Genomic DNA, 18706 nt, shown 5'->3' with positions numbered 1-18706 from the left:
TCTTGTCCCAGGGTGAATTTTGCGAGGTTACGGTGAGCTGTCTCCACGTAAGCACCCCGTTATCTGTTCGTGGACGTATGTGAGGGCACATGAACGTTCTCACGCAGTCAGTGGAGTCTGCTCGTGCCTAGTCCTCGGTTCTCTGGTGGCGCGTGGGGTTCAGCATAGGGCCTGACTAAAAGGTCACAGGTCGGAGCCCAACATGCCTTGTGGGAGAAAGAAAGGGCAGTCCTTCTGTAAATATTACGCTCTCAGAAACCCTCTAGGTTAGTGCTGATCTGTTCTTGACTCCCTAGGAGTCAGAATCCACCCAATGGGACCGGGTTTCACTGGTTTTTCTCTTCGGTTGATGTTTTGTCTTTAAAGCGCATGTGCTACTCCGAGGTGAGCGAGAGGACAGAAGATGCCAGGGAGGGTGTGCAGTTAGGTCAGTCCCAGGCTTGCGGGAACCAGACCCAGTGTAGTTTAGAATTTGGTCTAGGAATGTCTCTTGCAGGGCCATGTGGATTCTCTTGAGCTACATTCAGACCACATCTATGGGTCCGGAGCAAATGAAAGATGGTTCCTGAGTCTATCAAATCTCCTGCCAGGGGGTGTCTCCATGCGGAGACCCTGACACCTGGGTTCAGGTGCTACTGAGTCCTTGATGCAAAATCCGTGTGTACAGGAAGAGAACGGTGCTCCCCGGGGCCGGGGCTGGTCCTCTGATGGAGATCACCACCAGACCTGCCGAAGCACCCTTGGGTAGACTCAAACTGCCAACCTTTCCATCCGCAGCCATTTGCGCTCCCCCGGACGCCCTCGGGCATAAGCCAGGCGCATGTGCAGCACAGGCGCTGCACTGAAGAGGGAAGCCCGCCCGCCCGCTGCTGCTTCCTTTGTGGGTCAGAAGCCCCAGCAAGCGACGCACAGAGCTTGAGCAGTCCCACTGGTGTGCTTCGTGCACACTACAAGTTAGGTGCTTCCCACAGGCACCCAGCGCCCTTGGTTGGGCCCTCTGCCAGGTTAGGTGGGGCCCGGATGTTGGCACCATCCAGAGGGAGCTCAATGTGGCAGAGGGAGGAAGGTAAACCAGAGCACGAGAAGCTCTGTGATCGCGCTTTGCAGCAAGGCTTGTTAGAGAGAAAGTATGTCAATAGCCAGGTGGTAAAACTAAGTTGCAGGTGTGACGGATAGAGCTGATTTCTCTCCTGCAGTTCTCACCCCGACAAAGGGCCACACACACCCCAGGTGGCTTCTTTTGTTAGCAGTGACTCCTGGTGACCTCAGAGTGAACCACTGGTGTGAATGCCACTTTGGGTTCCATCCACAGCCTGCGCTTGCTTTACTTTCCCCACAGACAACACTCACAATCGTGGGTTTATTAAGGAAGCCGACAAGTTACAACATGTCCAGGCCTCCGTTCTTTTCCGTGGGCAAGCATGTCTTTCTCGGGTCCTTGCCTTGTCAGCCGCATGGTCTGCTGGCCTCTGCCTTGTTCTGCGCACGGGCGGCCCCTGCTCTGCGCGTGATCTCCGGGCTGCAGCTTCTTGGCCTCTGCGCCTGTCACTTCAGACAGGGACCTCCCACGTGCTCTGCTGCCACCTCTTCCTGCTTCCTGCTTCTGTGATGGCTAGTTCACAAGCCCAGAGGAATGGCAAACGGACTCCAGCCCGCGGCTAAGATTTCACACACCCAATTAGACGGGCCCCAAACAATCGTTTAGGGGGCATTCCCAAGACATGGACCAAAGAGCGCTATGAACCAATTCCACATCATCATACCTGCTTCAACGGCATTGATAAGCAACAAACAGAACACCGCAAATGTTGGTGAGGAGGCCGGAAATTGGAACTCTTTTCCACCACTGGTGGGAAGGTAAAATGGTTCGGCCACTAGGAAGAACAATACGGGGATTTCTCAAAAACGGAGAGAAATAGCGCTTCCCTCTGATGCAGTGATTCCACACCTTGGCGTGTGTACCTTAGAAATGCGATAGAAAAGCACGCATGTGGATACCCACGTCCACAGCCACACTGTTCCCAAAGATGTAAACAACCCAAGCACGCATCCCAAAATGGACGCATCCTACTATAGAGTGGGCCGTGATTCATATATCATATGCAGGCATTAAAGATGACTCAGCTGGGAGGGCAAAAAGGTACGTTTCTGAAACGCGGATTAACCTGGAGGATGTTAGGCTGTGAGAAATAAGCCAGTCACAAGTGACTGTACGACATAGGACATTAGCCTATGACCTTGCTTTTTAAAATAACAAGAACAGCTGCAAATACAGAAAACTACCATTCATGATCACCAGGGAGGGGTGGAGGATTTGCTTTCTACATAATATTGTTGGTGTTAGTTGTCATCCAACCTATGCGCAACAGAAAGAAAGGCCCTGATCCAAGCGCCTGCAGCCACTACCTCACTCCATCTCTCACTGAGGGTCTTCCTGCGCTTCACTGACCCTCCGCTTTACCAGCCAAAGTGTCCTTATCCAGGGATCGGTTCTTCCTGGTAACGTGCAACGTGTTTGTGATGGCGTCCCATGGTGTTTCTAAGGAGCATTCTGGCTGTACTGCTTCTAATACAGAGCTGTTACTTCTCCTGCAGTCACGATACAGTCAGTATTTCTCAGCAACCCCATAATTCAAAGCCATCAGTGTCCCTGTGTTCTTTCCTACTCGTTGTCTAGCCGTGTCACGCCCATCAGGTGATTGAAAATGCCATGACTTGTAAGGAACACAGTGGTTACAAGCTGGGGCACCAGCTGCCAGGTCCGAAGTTTGAAATCCTTGCTCCTGGGCAGAAAGAGGGAGCTCCTACTCCTACAAAGACGACAGTCTCCGAAGCCCACGGGCCAGTTCTGCTCTGTCCTACGGGGTCGCTATGAGTCGGCATGGATTGGAGGGCGGTGACTTCGGTGGTTTTATTTTATACACTGAACAATTGACCCACCACCATCGGGTCCAGTCTGACTCACCCTGACCCTCCCTAGAGTGTCACCGAGCCCACCTGGGGTTTCCGAGAGTGGGTCTCTGAGGGAGTGGGATACAGCTGCCGGTCTTATGGGTAGCAGCCCAATGCCTGCCCACAGCTCCGAGGCTGTGAGATGCCATCTGGTCGGTTCTGAGCCCTAGGGACCCTGGAGCAACAGAACAAACAGCCCCCTGTCCCATGCCATCCTCGCAGGGATGGTGAAGTCTGAGCCCATGGTGGCAACCCCGCGGTCAAGCCAGTCCATCAAGGGCCTTCCTCTTTGTCACGGCCCCCTCGGTCCCCCCACCACTTTAACAAGCAGGATGTCCTCCTCCAGGGACTGGCTTCCCCGGACCAAGCACGGGAGATGAAGGTTCGCCATCCTTGCCTACGGGGAGCATCGTCCTCTTTTAATTGGCATGAAGGATCCAGAGGGGAAAGTCCTCTGAACTTCTGTGGTACGGGAGAAGTGTCGTGATCAATACCTCGATGTCTGCATTTCTTCTTTCACCTGAGAGCTGCAGGGCCGTGTACAGCAGGCCTTCCCTCTCCACTGGCTCTGCACCATCTCGGGGCCCAGTGCCAGTCCCAAGCTCTGCGGCGCCCCCGGCTTCTCTCCTCTCCTTGGTTTTGGGCCTGCTGGTTGTGCCTAATACTTCCTTTCTAACCATGACACAAATCTTTCCTTTCATAAGACAAACTATGCACTACCCCCTCCTCCCACCCTGTGGCCCCCAATTCCTTCCCTCCTTTGCAGTCAGCAGTCACCAAAACCCAGTCTTTAGAACTGGACTCTTGGGCCTGCCATCCACTGCGCACCCCACCCACAATTGCAGCGCTCGGCGTGAACAAGCACGTTTCTTCAGACACGCAGGAGTGTGGATACAGCTCAGGGCACCCTCCCTGATTAGGGCCTAGTGGACTTCCTGGCTATGGTGTTCCGAGCTGCCCTGTTGAAAGGTAACTTTGAATTAGAAGGGAACCCTTGGGGGCAAGGTCATCAGTTTGAAACCACCAGCCGCTCAGCAGGAGAGAGACAGGCTTTCTTCTCCCATAAAGAGTTACCTTCCCTGAAGCCAACAGACTCAGTTCCACCCTGTCCTATAGGGGCGATACTCACTTGACTCCATGGAAGTGTGGGGTTTTTTTCTTTCTTTTAATTGGAGACAGCCTCCCCTCGAAAGGCCAGCTCTGGTCCTGCCCGGGCTCATTGGCACAGCTGCTTCTGACCACATACCCCGCTGTAGCCCCACCTGATGCTCCTATTTGGTTTGCCTTGGGCTTCTCAACTCTCCAGCCTGAGTGCATTTTCAACATTCCATGGGCCTACTTCAGGTGTCAACACTTCATCAGCCTCTCCCAGCAGCCCCCACCCTCATTCCCATCAGCACCCCTGGCCATTGCTTTCTTGGAGTTCGGTCCATCAGCCAGTGTGAGCTTCTCCCAGACAAAGGAAAAGAAGTCCCAGGCACCCACAGGCCTGCTCGGGAGATAGGTCAGCCCCGCCACTACCTTCAAGAAGTAGAACCAGAGGGAAACTCAGAAAATGTCCTGAGTTGACAGGGTGGAAACCGGGAGCAAAGGAATTAAGTGACTTACTTGCCCAAGGACACTGTCGATTCGAAATTGAGCCAACGCAGACAGTCAGCCTCCAGACACCCTGTCTGGTCCGTGTGTCTTGACATACTGCCTTAAACACTGGACACAACTGCTGCTGCTGTTCTGTAGTGACCGCACAGAGCAGGGCAGAACTGCCTCCACCTGGTTTCCGAGGCTGGAATAGTGAAAAGACCAGATTGGCCTGTCTTCCTCCTGGGGGGAAGCTGATGGATTTGAATCAACCACCTTTTGGTGAGCAGCCGAGAGCTTAAGCACTAGCCACCAGGTGCTTTGTCTAGTTATGATTCCTCATGTGAGAAGAGGGTACAGTGGAAAGAAAAGGAAAGATGTGTTAGTTGATACCACTAATATCACCATAGTAATTTATTATTCCATCAATTTAAATGCCAAAAGATAACAACTCATTGCCATCGAGTCGATGCTGACTCATAGGGACCCAATAGGACAGGGCAGAACTGCCCCTGTGGGTTTCAGAGACTGTAACTGTTTACAGGAAGAGGAAGCCTCGTCTTTCTTCCAAGGAGCAGCTGGTGGTTTTGAACTGCAGATTTTGCAGTTAGCAACCCAATGCCCGGATGTGTTGTAACCCACTGTGCCATAATCACAGCATTAAGGACAGAGCTTTGGAGGACAGCTGTATTAGAGACAAAATAATAATAATTAAAAAGTAGCAAACATTGTGGAGGCACCTGTAGGTACTAGGTTCTGTGTTGAAACTTCTTATTCCCTATCTTGAACTCCCTCCGCAATCCTGTAAGAGGAGTATCATCTAGCGCCATTCGCCTTTCCAGAGTCCTGGTGGCGCAGAGGCTACTCGTTGGGCTGCTATCTACAAGGTCAAGGTGTGAACCCCCTGGCCTCTCCCAGGGTGAAAGATGGGGCTTTCTCCTCCCACGAAGAGTGACAGTCTCTGAAACTCACGGCAGCGGTTCTGCCCTGTCCTGTGGGGTTGCTATGAGTCAGCATCGACTTGCTGGCAGTGAGTTTGGATTTGGGGTATTTATCTTTCCAGGAAGCTACAGTGCTAAGAAGGGAAGTAACCCACCCCAGGTGACAAACCCAGTCAGGGTTTGAACCCAGGACGATTAGCCTGGGAAGCCCAGGCTGTGTTCTAGTGTACCCAGACCAGTGCGATTTGGAAGATCTGGGTTTGCCGCGTGTAAGGAAATGTAGTCCTTAGCATGAGACATCAGAAAGCCCTGTAAATCAGGGGAGGGGGTGGGGAGTGGGGGTAGGGAGAATTTCCTACCAGGAAACCGCAGAGGAGTTATCCATGGCGATTTAAACGAGAGAAGTGGGACGAAATCCGTTTATGAAACCTATCTAATCATCTGATCGCTCACATCCACCTTTCCAGCACATGCTGCAGGGCACCGCTCTCCCGCTCCCAGGGCGCTCCCTTGCCATCCCTGCTGTGGGCGGATGTAGGGTGGTGCTGGCAGAGGTCAGAGGAGCTGGGCAAGCAGGAACGGGGGTTGGGGGTGGGGTGGGGTTGTGCATTCATTGCTGGGTTCGGCAAAAGACAGACAGGCAGAAGCCTGGCCTGGGTGGCAGGGCTCTTGGCATCCCAGGCTAACGCACACTTCCTTCCCCTGGCCAGACCTTTGACACGACCTGCTCCTGCTCTCCCTAAAGCCACCCTCAGAGGAGCCTCTTCTTAGACTCCAAATCCACCTCACTAGACCCTTTCCAGGAGTTCCGGGTGTGGCAAGCTGTATCGAAAGGCTGTAGGTTCGAGGCCACCCAGAGGCACCTCAGAAAAAAGTCCTGGGAATCGACTTCTGAAAAACCAGCCCCTGAGAACCGTCTGGAGCCCAGTTCTACTCTGGCACACCTGGGTCGCCAGGAGTCTGGATTGGCTCAAGGATACCCTGGGAAAACACGAACAACGCTTTTCTCTCCTTCCAGAAGCCTCGGGCGTCCCTCTGTCCGCAGACTTATCCTTCCCTCGTGTCCCCACACATGACAATGTGGGAGGTGATCTCTACACACGTCCCCGTGGGGCTGTGGGCACCCCGAAACCACAGTTGTTCCCATTTCTGATGCTGCCCGGCGCGCTCCCTCCGAGAAGGCTGTTTTCACCCCAGTCGCTCTCCAATCTACCAGGCGCTCGCCCCCAAATAAAAGGCCCCTGTCGTTGCAGGTCCACCATGTGCACAGCCCGTGAATGCGACATGGAAGAAATCCCCCTGGATGAGGACGAGTCCAGCAGCCTCGAGTTCAAAATCCTGGCCTACTACGCCAGACACCACGTCTTCAAGAGCACCTCGCCCGCCTTCTCGCCAAAGCTGCTGAGGACGCGAAGCTTGTCCCAGAAAGGCCTGGGCAGTTGGTCAGTCAGCGACCCGTGGAGGATCCAGTTGCCCAAGACGTCCCGGAGCTCCCAATCCACTGAGAAGCACTTCGCCAAGAAAAAGTTTTCTTGGATACCGTCCCTTGGAGGGGGCCCTGAGAAGGAGGAAGATGCCCTGGAGCCCCGGGCTCAGGGCAGTCCGCGGGCCGTGGAGAGTCCGGGCGGCGGCTTCCTCCGCAGTCCGCGCTGGTGCGCCCCGCGCTCCCGGGTGGAGCACCTCACCGAGCCAGAAGGTAGGCCTGCGGGTGCCTGCTGTCTGTCACCCACTCCGTTGCTCCGATCCGCTAGTGGGGTGTGGCCTAAGCCAGGGCACCCCAGTGACTTGGCTTTCCTGCTTTGCGGCCCTCCTTTTCTCCCTACGGAGCCGGCAAGGATGAGGGACGGCCCAGGTGTCAGTCCAGGGAAGAGTCTGGTTCAGGTTTCCGGCTCTGCCAGGGTGGGCGTGAGCTCACCTCTCCGTTTGAGCGTGTCCCCACCCTCCTCTCCTCTTAGGGCTGATGGGAAGATCAGACACACTATTTATTTAAAATAAAATAAAAACTTGTAAAACTCAACCAAAAAATAAAAATAAAAGCCTAAGAAACAGCTTGACAAAAGCCTTCGCTCACAAAATAAATTGAACTTGGGGTAAATAAGCCTCTCTCCCAAAGGACTGTATCCCTGACATGTGTTCTTTGATCACACGTGTTGACATAAGCATCCTCTTCACCTTCAACAGCGCCCCGGGGGAAAATGCGCAGTTTTCAGAGAAAATCTCCCTCCTGGTGGGTCACTTGTCGACAGGTGGCAGTAAGGCTTCAGTTTAGAAACCCTTTGCTGGGTCTCGCTGACGTGGAGCACCAAGCGTAAGGGACAGCTTTGCATCAGTCACTGAGGAACTTGGATTTCCCATTCGCCTTTGGGAATTGTAGGCAGGAGGCTTGGGGCGGTGGTTCTCCACCTTCCTAATGCTGCGATCCTGTCATACAGTTCCTCATGTTGTGATGACATCCGCCCCCAACCATACAATTATTTTCGTTGCTACTTCATCACTGTCATTTTGTTACTGTTATGAATCCGTCGTTTGACATCCCCCTCCCCCACAAAGGGGTCACAACCCCCACGTTGAGAACCACTGCATTAGGGATTATCTGGGACCCTTCCTACACAGATAACGCAAGGAAACTAGAGTCCTGCCCAAGAGACTTGTCAATGGAGATGAAGTCCAGGCTTCTGGGAATATTTTTTGCTTGCGAAGGTTTCGAAGATTAAACTATTCAAGGTGGAAATATTAACCGGAGCAGTTCATCTGGGTTAAAAGGCAGAGTTGCTCCTAGTGCTTTTCTGCATGGATGCCACCCCCAGCTCTCCCTCCGTGCCCACAGCCCGATGGGCAGCAACAAACCAAACACCGTAGTTAGACGGAGTCCTTCCGTGACGGTTACGGTCCTCATGGTGGCCCTGGCACGTAGTTAGTGGTGGAGGCAGCAGAGCCTTGGGGACCTTCATCGGCTAACTTTGAGTGACTTCTGGTGGGAGAGTCCCACTCAGGCCACGCTGGCCTGGCTGCACGAGACTGCTGAGATAGCAGAGGTGAGCCTCCCTTCCCTGTCTCCTGCAGATGCTGCAAAGCAGGCTCACATGGACTTTGGCTAAAAGCCTTTGCCATTTCCTTCCCAGGGGCCAGGAGGTGGCCTGTGTCCAAGAGGAGGCTGGATGGGCATCCATAACGTGATGTAAAAATGGGAAGTCTGTCTGGTTTGGTCGTTCAAATGGGGAGAGACACTGTTCCTCTCTCTGATTCACTCCCTCTCTGTTTGGCATCCCTCTAGACCAGTGGTTCTCAACCTGTGGGTCGTGACCTCCTTGTGGGGGTCGAACGACCCTTTCACAGGAGTCACCCAATTCATAACAGTAGCAAAATGACAGTGATAAAGCGGCAATGAAAATAATGTTATGGTTGGGGGGTTACCACCACACAGGGAAGGTTGAGAACCACTGCTCTAGATTGAGCAAGAAGAATACTGAGTTTTAAGCCAGATGCCCACTTAAGGCAGACTTCGTGGAAGGACATTATCTCCTAGGGTCTTTCAGTGAATACCCAGAGGGCCGGAGGGAGGACATGGACATGCATGCTGTGGAGGGGCCAGGCACCACCATGGCAGCTCACGAGCAAATTGGGACCTGGCTTCATGCACCACGATCCCTCCCTGGACCTGGGTCTTGCCTCTCTTCTTGTAGGATGTGCATACTTTGGAGAGCCCGGGTTTCCCTAGACACTGGAACCTTCCAGTCCAAATTTCACTCCCTGAACTCATGTGGGTTAAATGGTGTCATTCTTGCCACAATCTGTGACGCTCCACTGCTTGTTAGGGCCCCAGGGACAGAGCCTGCGAAAGCTTCTGAGTGTTAAGAACTCGGAGACAAACCAATACTAAGCTACTAGTGAGTGATGCAATCATTTTCAGCAACTCAGCAATACCCTCTCATCTGAGCGGCGCTGCCCCACAGCCCCGAACCAAGCTGAGACAAAGCTGACTTACCTTCTGAGGCTAGAACATCCAGGAACCAGTGCCATTCAAACCCCCGTGTCCCCATACGCTTTGCTGGTCATGGAGTGTGTGCAGATATGTGTGCTGAGCCTTTTCCTGGGTTATACATTCCTGAAGGCCATGGTCACAGGCACTTGCTGCATCCTCGTTGCCCCGGGCAGTATCAGTTAGCTATGAGAAGGAGAGGTGGCGTTTACTTAGGGACCTAGGGGGGTGACTCTGGCCCGAGAGCAGGGAATATCCCTCTTTCCCCCCTGACCAGCCCCCGAAGGCTTCTCAAATGATTGTATTCTCTCGGGTGCCCCCAGGGGCCCGCTCTCTGAGGTATAAAAGCTGTCCGGAAAGAGGAATAAAAATAGAAGCATAATGAGCATTCCCTCAACCAAAGAACTAAGCACTCCCTTTTGTGTGTCCTCCCTTGCAAAGGGGAAAGGGGACCCTAATTTTGCAAGACTTCAAAAAGAGGGTGCAGACGGGCAATTGATTCAAGGTGACAATCATCCTGTGCGCGCCTCCCCCAGCCCGAACTCTGCCAGGCAACTGCCAGTCCTGTCTGAGGAACATGCCCCCACCCAGCGCTCGCTCGCAGGCCATTTCCTCTCTCTGGCAGCGGCGCATACCAATGAGCAGGGCAGAGGAGAGCTTCTGGGTAGGACTTCTCACTCGCTCACTGCCATCCAGTTGATGCCGACTCACGGTCGCCCAGGGTAAAACTGCCCCTGTGAGTTTCTGAGACGGTAACACACCATGGGAGTAGAAAGCCCCGCCTTTCCTGCCCCCAGGAGCGGCTAGTGGTTTCGAACTGTTGACCTTTGGGATCGCAGTCCAACTCGTAACCACTATGTCACCAGGGCGCCTGGGGAAAGGGCTCCAGCTCCACTTTCTTCTCGTTTCAGCTGTGAACCCCAAAGTCGTTTCCATTGCCAACCGAGTTGCTGAAATTGTGCATTCCTGGCCACCTCCGGAAGACAGCCACGCACAGGGAGGCAGCTCCAGGTTCTCAGGGGCTTTTGTGTGGGAGGGGCCCACCTGCCCAAAGGCTCCGGAGCGCCAGTCTCGAGGCGCGAGTGCCAAGAAAGGTAACTTTTCCTTCTGTGTGTTTATGTTGAACGTCTACCGCGCGATCCAAAGGGTGGCTTTGAGCTGCTGCGACACTAGGATCAGGTGCAGGCGTGGAGCAGCGGCCAGGCGGGGCCAACTCACAGGACGACAAGGACAGCTCCAGACTGTGGCTCCATGAAGCGTGTGGGCGCCCTGGGCTGGGGGGAGAGCTGAAGGGAGGAAGACAGGAAGAGAACATCCTGCTTGCCCACTAATGATCTGCCGCGTGCTGGCTGGGAGGGGGCCCTCCTGGATCCTGCCTCTTCCTCAAACTCTGGTGACAGATTGAAGTGGAGGCGCCCCTGGGTGGGCAGCAATCCACGACATAGGCACAGGTTCTCGCTGCAGGGCAGCGGACAGAGTCCCCACACCCGCAAGCAGAGGTGAGAGTCGTGAGGTGAAGGGGTGAGCTTACACCTGTCCTTGCTGTGCTGTTTCGGCCGGTTCTGGGGTGGTGGTGGTGGTGGTGGTGTGTGTGTGTGTGTGTGTGTGTACGCCACACACTGCCCCAGAGGTTTAGGGAGTGAAAGTGTGAAGGGTCTTTCTGGACCTACTTCAAATACACAAGAAGATACTGGAAGCTCTAGTTGCAGTCTCCAGTGTGCCTGGAGCAACAGCCCCCAACTAGGTCAAAGCTCCTCCCCCTCCTCCCCCTCCCCCTCAGAAACGGAGGCAGCCGAGAGGCCCACTTTCCCAGAGAGAGACACAACATATGAAACAAGCAACACCTGGGAAGCAGAGGCAGGCCCTCTCCTCTCACGTGACTTGAGATCCAGTCGTCCCACTTAGCACTGCCTTTGCCCTTCACTTGGCCTTCGTGGAACTGCCTGGAATCTAGATCCATTGGCTGACTTGCCTTGCCATTCTCTCTGGGGCAGACTCGATGGTTTCAGAGATGACGCCATAAGTAAAGAGTGTCGTTTCCTCGGTTCTGCTGGCTGCCCACTGTTCAGATCCCTTGCTATCACGAGGACTTTTTTTTTTTTTCATGTCTAGTTGTTAGCTAGTTTTGAGAGAAAAAAAAAAGAGCATGCCCCCTCCCTTTCTGGCCCAGCGTCCCCTCGCCACACCAGCTGTTTTAGCGGCCCCCCTACCCAACAGCCATGTGGGCTTTTAGAGAAAGATAATTTTAAATGTTTATTTATTTTAATATCTATTACCCCAGCCACCTTGTTCTTAAAATGCGGCATAGAAGGAAGCATGAATTTTAGTAAGTTTAAAAAAAAAGAAAATTGAGCAGTAAGGGATAAACAAAAACAAGAACAAGAAAATAAAATGTTTAGGTAGGAGGTTAATTCCCAAAATACAGGCCAGAAAGACTGCACAGCCTCTTTGAGGTGGGCCACGAATCTGGCTCTGCTCAGCCCCATGAGCTCACGCAAAGAAGGGCATGCAGTCAAATATGTGATTCCCGGACTCTGTGAGGGGGGAAAGTAAAAGCAACAACAACAAAAACAACACCAACTGCCCAGAGGGAAATGCCTCCTAATTATCTTCATAGATTGGCTCATGTGTAGTGGACCTATTGTAAATACAGAGATGGATTTCATGGTGAGAACTGAGAAACCAAGCAGAAGAGGAGGCTAAAGAGAAAGTCAAGACTGTGGGAGAGGGTGCCAGGGATAGTCTGGGGCTGATCCGAAGAGATGAGGTAAAACAAATGTGTTAAGAATTAGAAAGCCTAGTTTTCCCTCCATCTTGAACCAAGTAATAAGTGTTGTCACTGGACCAATTTTAACTCCCCTCCTCCTGCCCCTGCCCCTTGTCTCTCTCTTAAAAGAAATAACTCAATCTCCCCCCTGACAGATGGAGAAGACCAAATAATAGCCAAAATTGTGGAGTTGCTGAAATATTCAGGAGATCAGTTGGAAAGAGAGGTATGAAGCTTCCTAAATAAACGAATGGGATTTCTCTCGGTGCCCTTGCGCCTGGCCCACTAGGATGGAGCTATGCCCTGGATGGCAATCTTATTCCTTTGCAGAGTTCTGGTTTCCACTTAGCCCTAAATTTTATTTCCCTTGGAGTCAAAATGCTTCATGCTGGCAGTATCTCAAAAATGAATCACTTTGGAAAGCATAAGTAAATCTTCTGGGGCCTCCTTGGAATTTTTTGGAAATGAAAAAAGTAAGTTTGTTATTGCAAGAAAAGACACCATTGCGTTAGAAACTGCTGAGCAGTGTTATTAACCTCGCTCCCCACGGCACCAATCCTCCATGCAGCCTGGAGATCTGTGTCCCGCCTTGCCCAGGCGGCGTCTTGCTGAAATAATCTCTCCCTGTACTTGCTGAAAGGAACACTGATGGTGTCGTGGTTACGTGTCAGGCTGCTAACTGCACGGTCAGCAGTTTGAAACCACCAGCCGTTCCTCAGGAGAAAGGCAGGGCTTTCTACCCCCATACAGAGTTATAGTCTGGGAAACCCACAGGGACAGTTCTGTCTAGGAGTCGGAATGGACTGAATGACAATGAGCTTCTGCAGGGACATTTTCATTTTAAGTTTTCAAGATTATTTCAGTGCAGTTGTTGCAGGGGCTCATCCAGCCCCTATGGCTCTAGAAAGTGGAACTTTCCTATGGAAATTTGAAGACCCTTCTACACGTCTCCCCTTTTGATCATAATTCTTTTATAGAATCCTTAAAATTGAAATGTTCATTCATACTAGCCAGGCACCATTCAGTTCTTCTGGTCTCATGGCAGAGAAGGCAGCTGTTTGACAATCAGCCACACTTTCCATCTCTTCCTCCTACTCCCAACTCTCCTTTTTTCCTCTGTTGCTTTAGGAGACTAGGACCATGCCTTGAATGGCTGCTTGCAAGTTGTAAAGACGTGAGGCACTACCCAATAAATCAGGCGGTAAAAGGAAAGTACAAAACATATCATTAGGCCAATTAACTAGAATGTTCCTGGCAGCCATGACCCTAAACCTCAAACCAAGGAAACAAATCCCATGAAGTTTGTGGTTGTACTTTAGCAGCCTCAGCAGCTACCCCCCCCCTCTAATGTTGTCGTTGTAAATACATCTAGAACACACAACTTTCGCCCGTTCAACTACAATAATCAGCTACACAAACTTGCCCTTAATCACTGTGACTTTTCCCATCACAGTTAGCCTCTTCCCCTGCCTTCCCTCCACGACTAAAATAACCTACTGCCATCAAGTCCGTTCTAACTCAGCAATGCTATCAGACAGAGCAGACCCGCTCCCTAGGATTTCTGGAGTGGCAAAGAACACCTCACCTCTCTCCCTCAGGGCAGCTGATGGATTCAAACTGCTGACCCTGTGGTTAGCAGCCCACGTCACACCCACACCTTGGAACGACCAATAAACGTTGGTTTCTGTACATTTATTTTCCCTTTCTTGTCTTTTCACATGAGTGATGTCAGACTAGTGTTTGTCCTCTTGTGAGTGATTTATTTCATTCGGCATAATCTCTTCAAGCACCATCCATGTCATCTCATGAGTAAAGACTTCATTTCCTCTACAGGCTGAGTAGTATTTCCATTGTGCACAAAATGCATTCTGTTTATCCGTGTCTGGCGGTGGGCACTGAGGCGGTTTCCACCATTTGAGACCATTGTGAATAGAGGTGTAGTGTAAGGAACTTTGGTGTACAAGTCTCTGGATTTCTGCTTTCAAGTTTCCTGGTTTATATTTAGTTCTAAAGGGAGTCCTGTTGGCATAGCATTGGGCTGCTAACCAAAGGGTTGGTAGTTCAAACCCACCAGGCACTCCACAGAAGGATGAGGCAGTGTGTTTCCAATAAGATTTGACAGTTTGCCAAGATTTATAAATTCCATAAAGCAGTTCTATTCTGTCCTGTAGGGTTCCCAGGAGTTAGAATTGACTCGATGGAAATGGGTTTGGTTTTATAAGCTCCGGCCTTGTCTTAGTTTAGAAATGAGAAAAGACCAAGGGATAGGTAATTCACCCAACAGCCAATAAGAGGTGTAAGCCAAGATGGTTTGAATTCCAGGCTCCTGCCCATTACTCCACCTTTAGCAAACTACTTACCATTGAACCCCGAGTCAGGACCTGGGTTTCAGCCATCTTGACATCCCCTCTGTTTGACAGAGTGCCTGCCCATTTTAAGTGCTCAGATAACATTAGTGGAATGTTGAGCTAATACGTTTTAAATGTTATCACTTATGTCCTCATGAAATGAATCCAGAGCAAGAATCTTATCAAGGTGTAGGTCCCCCATGAAAGACACAATCACACAGAGAGGAGACAGAGCAAGGTCAGCTTGGTTGTGGGCACTGGTCCCCCTGGGCCAGTGAGCTGCTTCCTCAGGGTCGGTGCAGGACAAGCACATCCCTCTCGGGCTGCAGTGAGAGAGCCTGCGCTCTTCCCCCTGGGCACAGAGGCAGACGTGCACTTGACCTGGTGCCATCTGGTGCCCATGCATGAACAGCCAGGAAAGCTGCTCTGAGAAGAATAGGATTGAGAGAGATCGAGAGATCCAGTTCTCAGTCTCATTACCAGAGAATTCCAACCTCAAGATCTCTGATTAAGTGACCTGGGTGGGAGGCAGAGGTCTCCCAACAGCAGATGTTTGTCTGTTTATGCAGCACTGGTGCCATGGTCGAGACTAGAATACAGGCTGTTCCATTGGGTGGTCTACTGCTGAGCTGGAGAGGGGTCTTTATATACAGCCCTGGACCCAGCTGCTCTCCTGAGTGCCTGTCTTCTTATACACAGTTGAGGAGAGACAAGGTTTTGATGAACACTTTCCAGGATGGGCTGACCTACTCCGTCTTCAGGACCATCACAGATCAGTTCCTCAAAGCCGTGGACACCCGAGGAGAATCCGAGGTCAAAGCTCAGGGCTTTAAGGCCGCCCTTGCAATAGACGTCGCCGCCAAGCTCACAGCCGTCGACAACCACCCCATGAACAGGGTGCTGGGCTTCGGGACCAAGTACTTGAAAGAGAACTTCACACCCTGGGTCCAACAGCATGGTGGATGGGTAAGTGCCTTCTGTTTAAAAATTAATCTTCCCAGAACTCGGAGGGAGAGGGATGGGTGGGGTTTGGGAGGAACGCCTACCGGATATACTGGAGCATAAGCCGAGCTTTCCAGCACATTTTAAAGGCCACTTTTGTGGCACAATGAGGCGCCTCGGTGGATATTCGGGTCGGCTTATACTCAATTATATACCGTATGTGTACGAGTTCTCGTGGGCTTAGGAAACTGGAGTGGCAAGAGAGATCCCGTTTAATGGAGACATATTTTTAGTGATCAGCTTTGTCATCAACAAATATTTACTGAGCTACCCAATGGTACCCGGGTTCTGTGTACGGGGTAGGGAGGTGGTCAGGTATAAGAGGAAATGAGATGCTGGGATAGAAAGTATTTAGAGAGAGCTCATTCCTGTTTGCACTGAATTTGCAGGTTGCGGGGGTCTGGCCACGAGACCAGGGGAGGCAGACAGTTCTACCTCATACTCTCAGACGTGACACGGTGTGTAGGGTAATCCTCACGCAGAAAGTCAGGGTTCCTGGCGTTTTTTTTCATTAGCACTCGGACACAATCATTTGCTCAGAACAATCTGATTCAAACTGAAAAGCAGGCAGTTCAATGTCCATCTGCTTTAAATGGCTGGTCTCAGGCAAAACAGACATCGTGGTCACCCCTGACTCACTCATCTGTGTCCCATTCCTGAAGGCCTCCTGAAAGCTGTCTTTTTCAAATGGCTACACATGGCCTCCCTGCCCAAAATGTTCTACCCCAGCGCTCTAAACCTCAATAGGGCCAGGATGTTCCTTGTCCATTCAAGGTGCTTGTAAGTGGTAAGTCTTCACCCCCACACGATCCTTTCTACTGGACTGGTCTGGAGATCAGCGGAAGCTCTGAGAGGACCCCAGGATAGCCAGGGTGACCCTGGGGCTCCAAACAGCCTTGATCTTTCAGGTGCCAGAAGCAAAGTCCAGCTAATGTTGATTGAGGTCCTAAGATGCCTGCCACGGTCTTTAGTGATGGCCACTAAGCCTACCTAGTCTTCTATTTTCCACTTTTTTTGCCTGACAGCATCTCAATGACAACCAAGCTGATGTGAACAAAGAATGCTCTTACATATGCTAAATCCAATCTCCTGAACACATGCCAACGGGAGCCCTCGGGTTATAATGGTTATTTGTTGGGCTGTGAATGGAATGGTTAGCCGTTCCAAACCACCCGCTGCTCCATGGAAGGAAGGCGGAGCATTCTAGTCCGTGAAGAGTTAACAGTCTCAGAAACCCACAGGAGCAGTTCCTTCCTCCCCTATATAGAGGGGTGCTGTGAATTGGTGTGGATTTGAAGGCATTGAGGTGTGTTTTTTTTTTAAAGAGGAGGCTGGACCCCTCCATATCATTTCAGTTCTATCTATCCTTCCTCAGGCAGAGATGATGCTTAGCAAGTCTGGGGAGTATATACAGCATTGAACCCCCTAAAGTGTGTTTCAGAGCATGCAATTATATTTCAATAAATCTCTTATAAAAAGTGACTAATTTTAGTAACCAAATGAAAAGAAGAATGAGTATAAATTATGATTATTTGGCTGCTAGAGAGAAAAGCAGAATCAATTAGAGAAAAGAGGGCTCCCCCCCCCCAATAAAAACCGATTAAGGGAATTCCCCCTCCCCTCTGAGGTTTTAGAATTTGATGATACTAGTTCTTTATCATCCGCAGTTTCAATTCAAAATGTATTACTCTATTGCTCCACATCATCAAAACCCCGATCTTGAATACTTGGGTGTAGTTAGGGTTAGTTTGGAGCATGTAACTGGAAATTAGGAGTGGGAGGGAAAAGAGCCCAATAGAAAGGGCTAATTTTTGCAAACGGACACAGAAAAGGTTGGGGGGGGAAAAAGCCGCTTACGGTTCAATGACTATGAACCGATGCACATCTGTAAGTCTGAAGGCTGTGGAGATGGGGTTCTAGGGAGGAACTGTGGTGGCAAGTCCCCAGGAACGCCCACTGGCCCCAGGCATCTGGTGACCCGCTACAGCAGTTCTCAACCTGTGGGTCGTGACCCTTTGGGGGGGGGTGGTCAAAAGACCCTTTCACAGGGGTCGCCTGATTAATCACAGTAGCAAAATTACAGTTATGAAGTAGCAATGAAAATAATGTTATGGTTGGTTGGGGGTCACCACAATATGAGGAACTGTATTAAAGGGTCGTGGCATTAGGAAGGTTGAGACCCACTGCAAGGTTCAGTAAGGTGTGGAAGGAAGAAAAAGTATTCTAATGAGTAGGATTTCCAGAAGCTCAGGGTTCCTCCAGTCTCATTGCTGCAGGTTTCATATGAGGGCCTCTCATCTGCCCACCCAAAGTGCAACCTTGCCAGGGTTGAGCATGTATGACGCCTTTTTAAAGGTCCCATCGTCCTTATGGACCTCATGGGCGCTGCCCTGCTACATGTAGAATAACGAACGGCTCTTTCAAATGGGTGAGCAGCGGGCTCCATCTCCATAGCATGCGAGCCACAAAGCTTTTAAAACCCAAAACTCAAATGGGATTTACTCACCTTTGACCCCCTTCCTCACCCCAGGGGAGAGTTTGCAGGTTCACCTGCAGTCCCAGAGCCTTCCTCACCCTCCAGCACTGAGAGGAGAGAGAGGAGAGGGGAGGGGCCTGCACTCTCCAGCCACCCGCCTTCCAGGACCTGCTTCGTTTGGCAGCATCAAAGCCTCTCCCGCCATGAAGACTCGCCCTGCTGCCTGGCAGCCCTGGCTGTGCAGCAGTTCTTTGCTGATCCTTTCCTTGCAGGCCAGCCAGTGGCGGCCGTGACCTCCTCAGACCCTCCCCTAGCAGCCTAGGTCCCGCCTGCCTGGTTTAAGAGTTCCGAGCTAACTGACATATGTTTTCACTTGAACAGGAGCTCCAACTTGGAATTTTAAGAATTCATTTCTCTTTCCCCGCTGTAGGAAACAATCCTGGGGGTACCCCGTGAGGAAATCGACTGAATCCTGGGAAGAGCGTCATCTGGAGTACTCGTGATTCAGCCCTGGCCCCGCGTACTTCTCTCGGTTGGCAGTGGGCAACAGAGAGATGTACAAGAAGACCGAGGCCGAGAGGACGCTGGCATTTCTGAAACCACTGGAGCGGAGGCATCAGGAGAGGCCTCGCAGGTCTCCGGCTCATGTAATTTCAGCACGGC

General features: G+C 51.5%; 1 protein-coding gene across 1 annotated transcript; it reads left to right on the top strand.

Annotated features, from left to right (window-relative positions):
- Positions 1 to 6731: 6731 nt before the first annotated feature.
- On the top strand, positions 6732 to 18512 carry BCL2L14 (BCL2 like 14). Its single transcript, XM_075553094.1, has 5 exons — positions 6732 to 7167; positions 10362 to 10544; positions 12373 to 12443; positions 15265 to 15531; positions 18474 to 18512. Exons 1-5 carry the CDS (start codon positions 6732 to 6734, stop codon positions 18510 to 18512), a joined length of 996 nt encoding a protein of 331 aa, XP_075409209.1.
- Positions 18513 to 18706: the final 194 nt, after the last annotated feature.

The sequence above is a fragment of the Tenrec ecaudatus genome, chromosome 6 (assembly GCF_050624435.1).
Source record: "Tenrec ecaudatus isolate mTenEca1 chromosome 6, mTenEca1.hap1, whole genome shotgun sequence".
Classification (NCBI taxonomy): domain Eukaryota; kingdom Metazoa; phylum Chordata; class Mammalia; order Afrosoricida; family Tenrecidae; genus Tenrec; species Tenrec ecaudatus.
The sequence above is the reverse complement of the archived record's forward strand: the minus strand, read 5'-3'. Positions and strand labels throughout refer to the sequence as shown.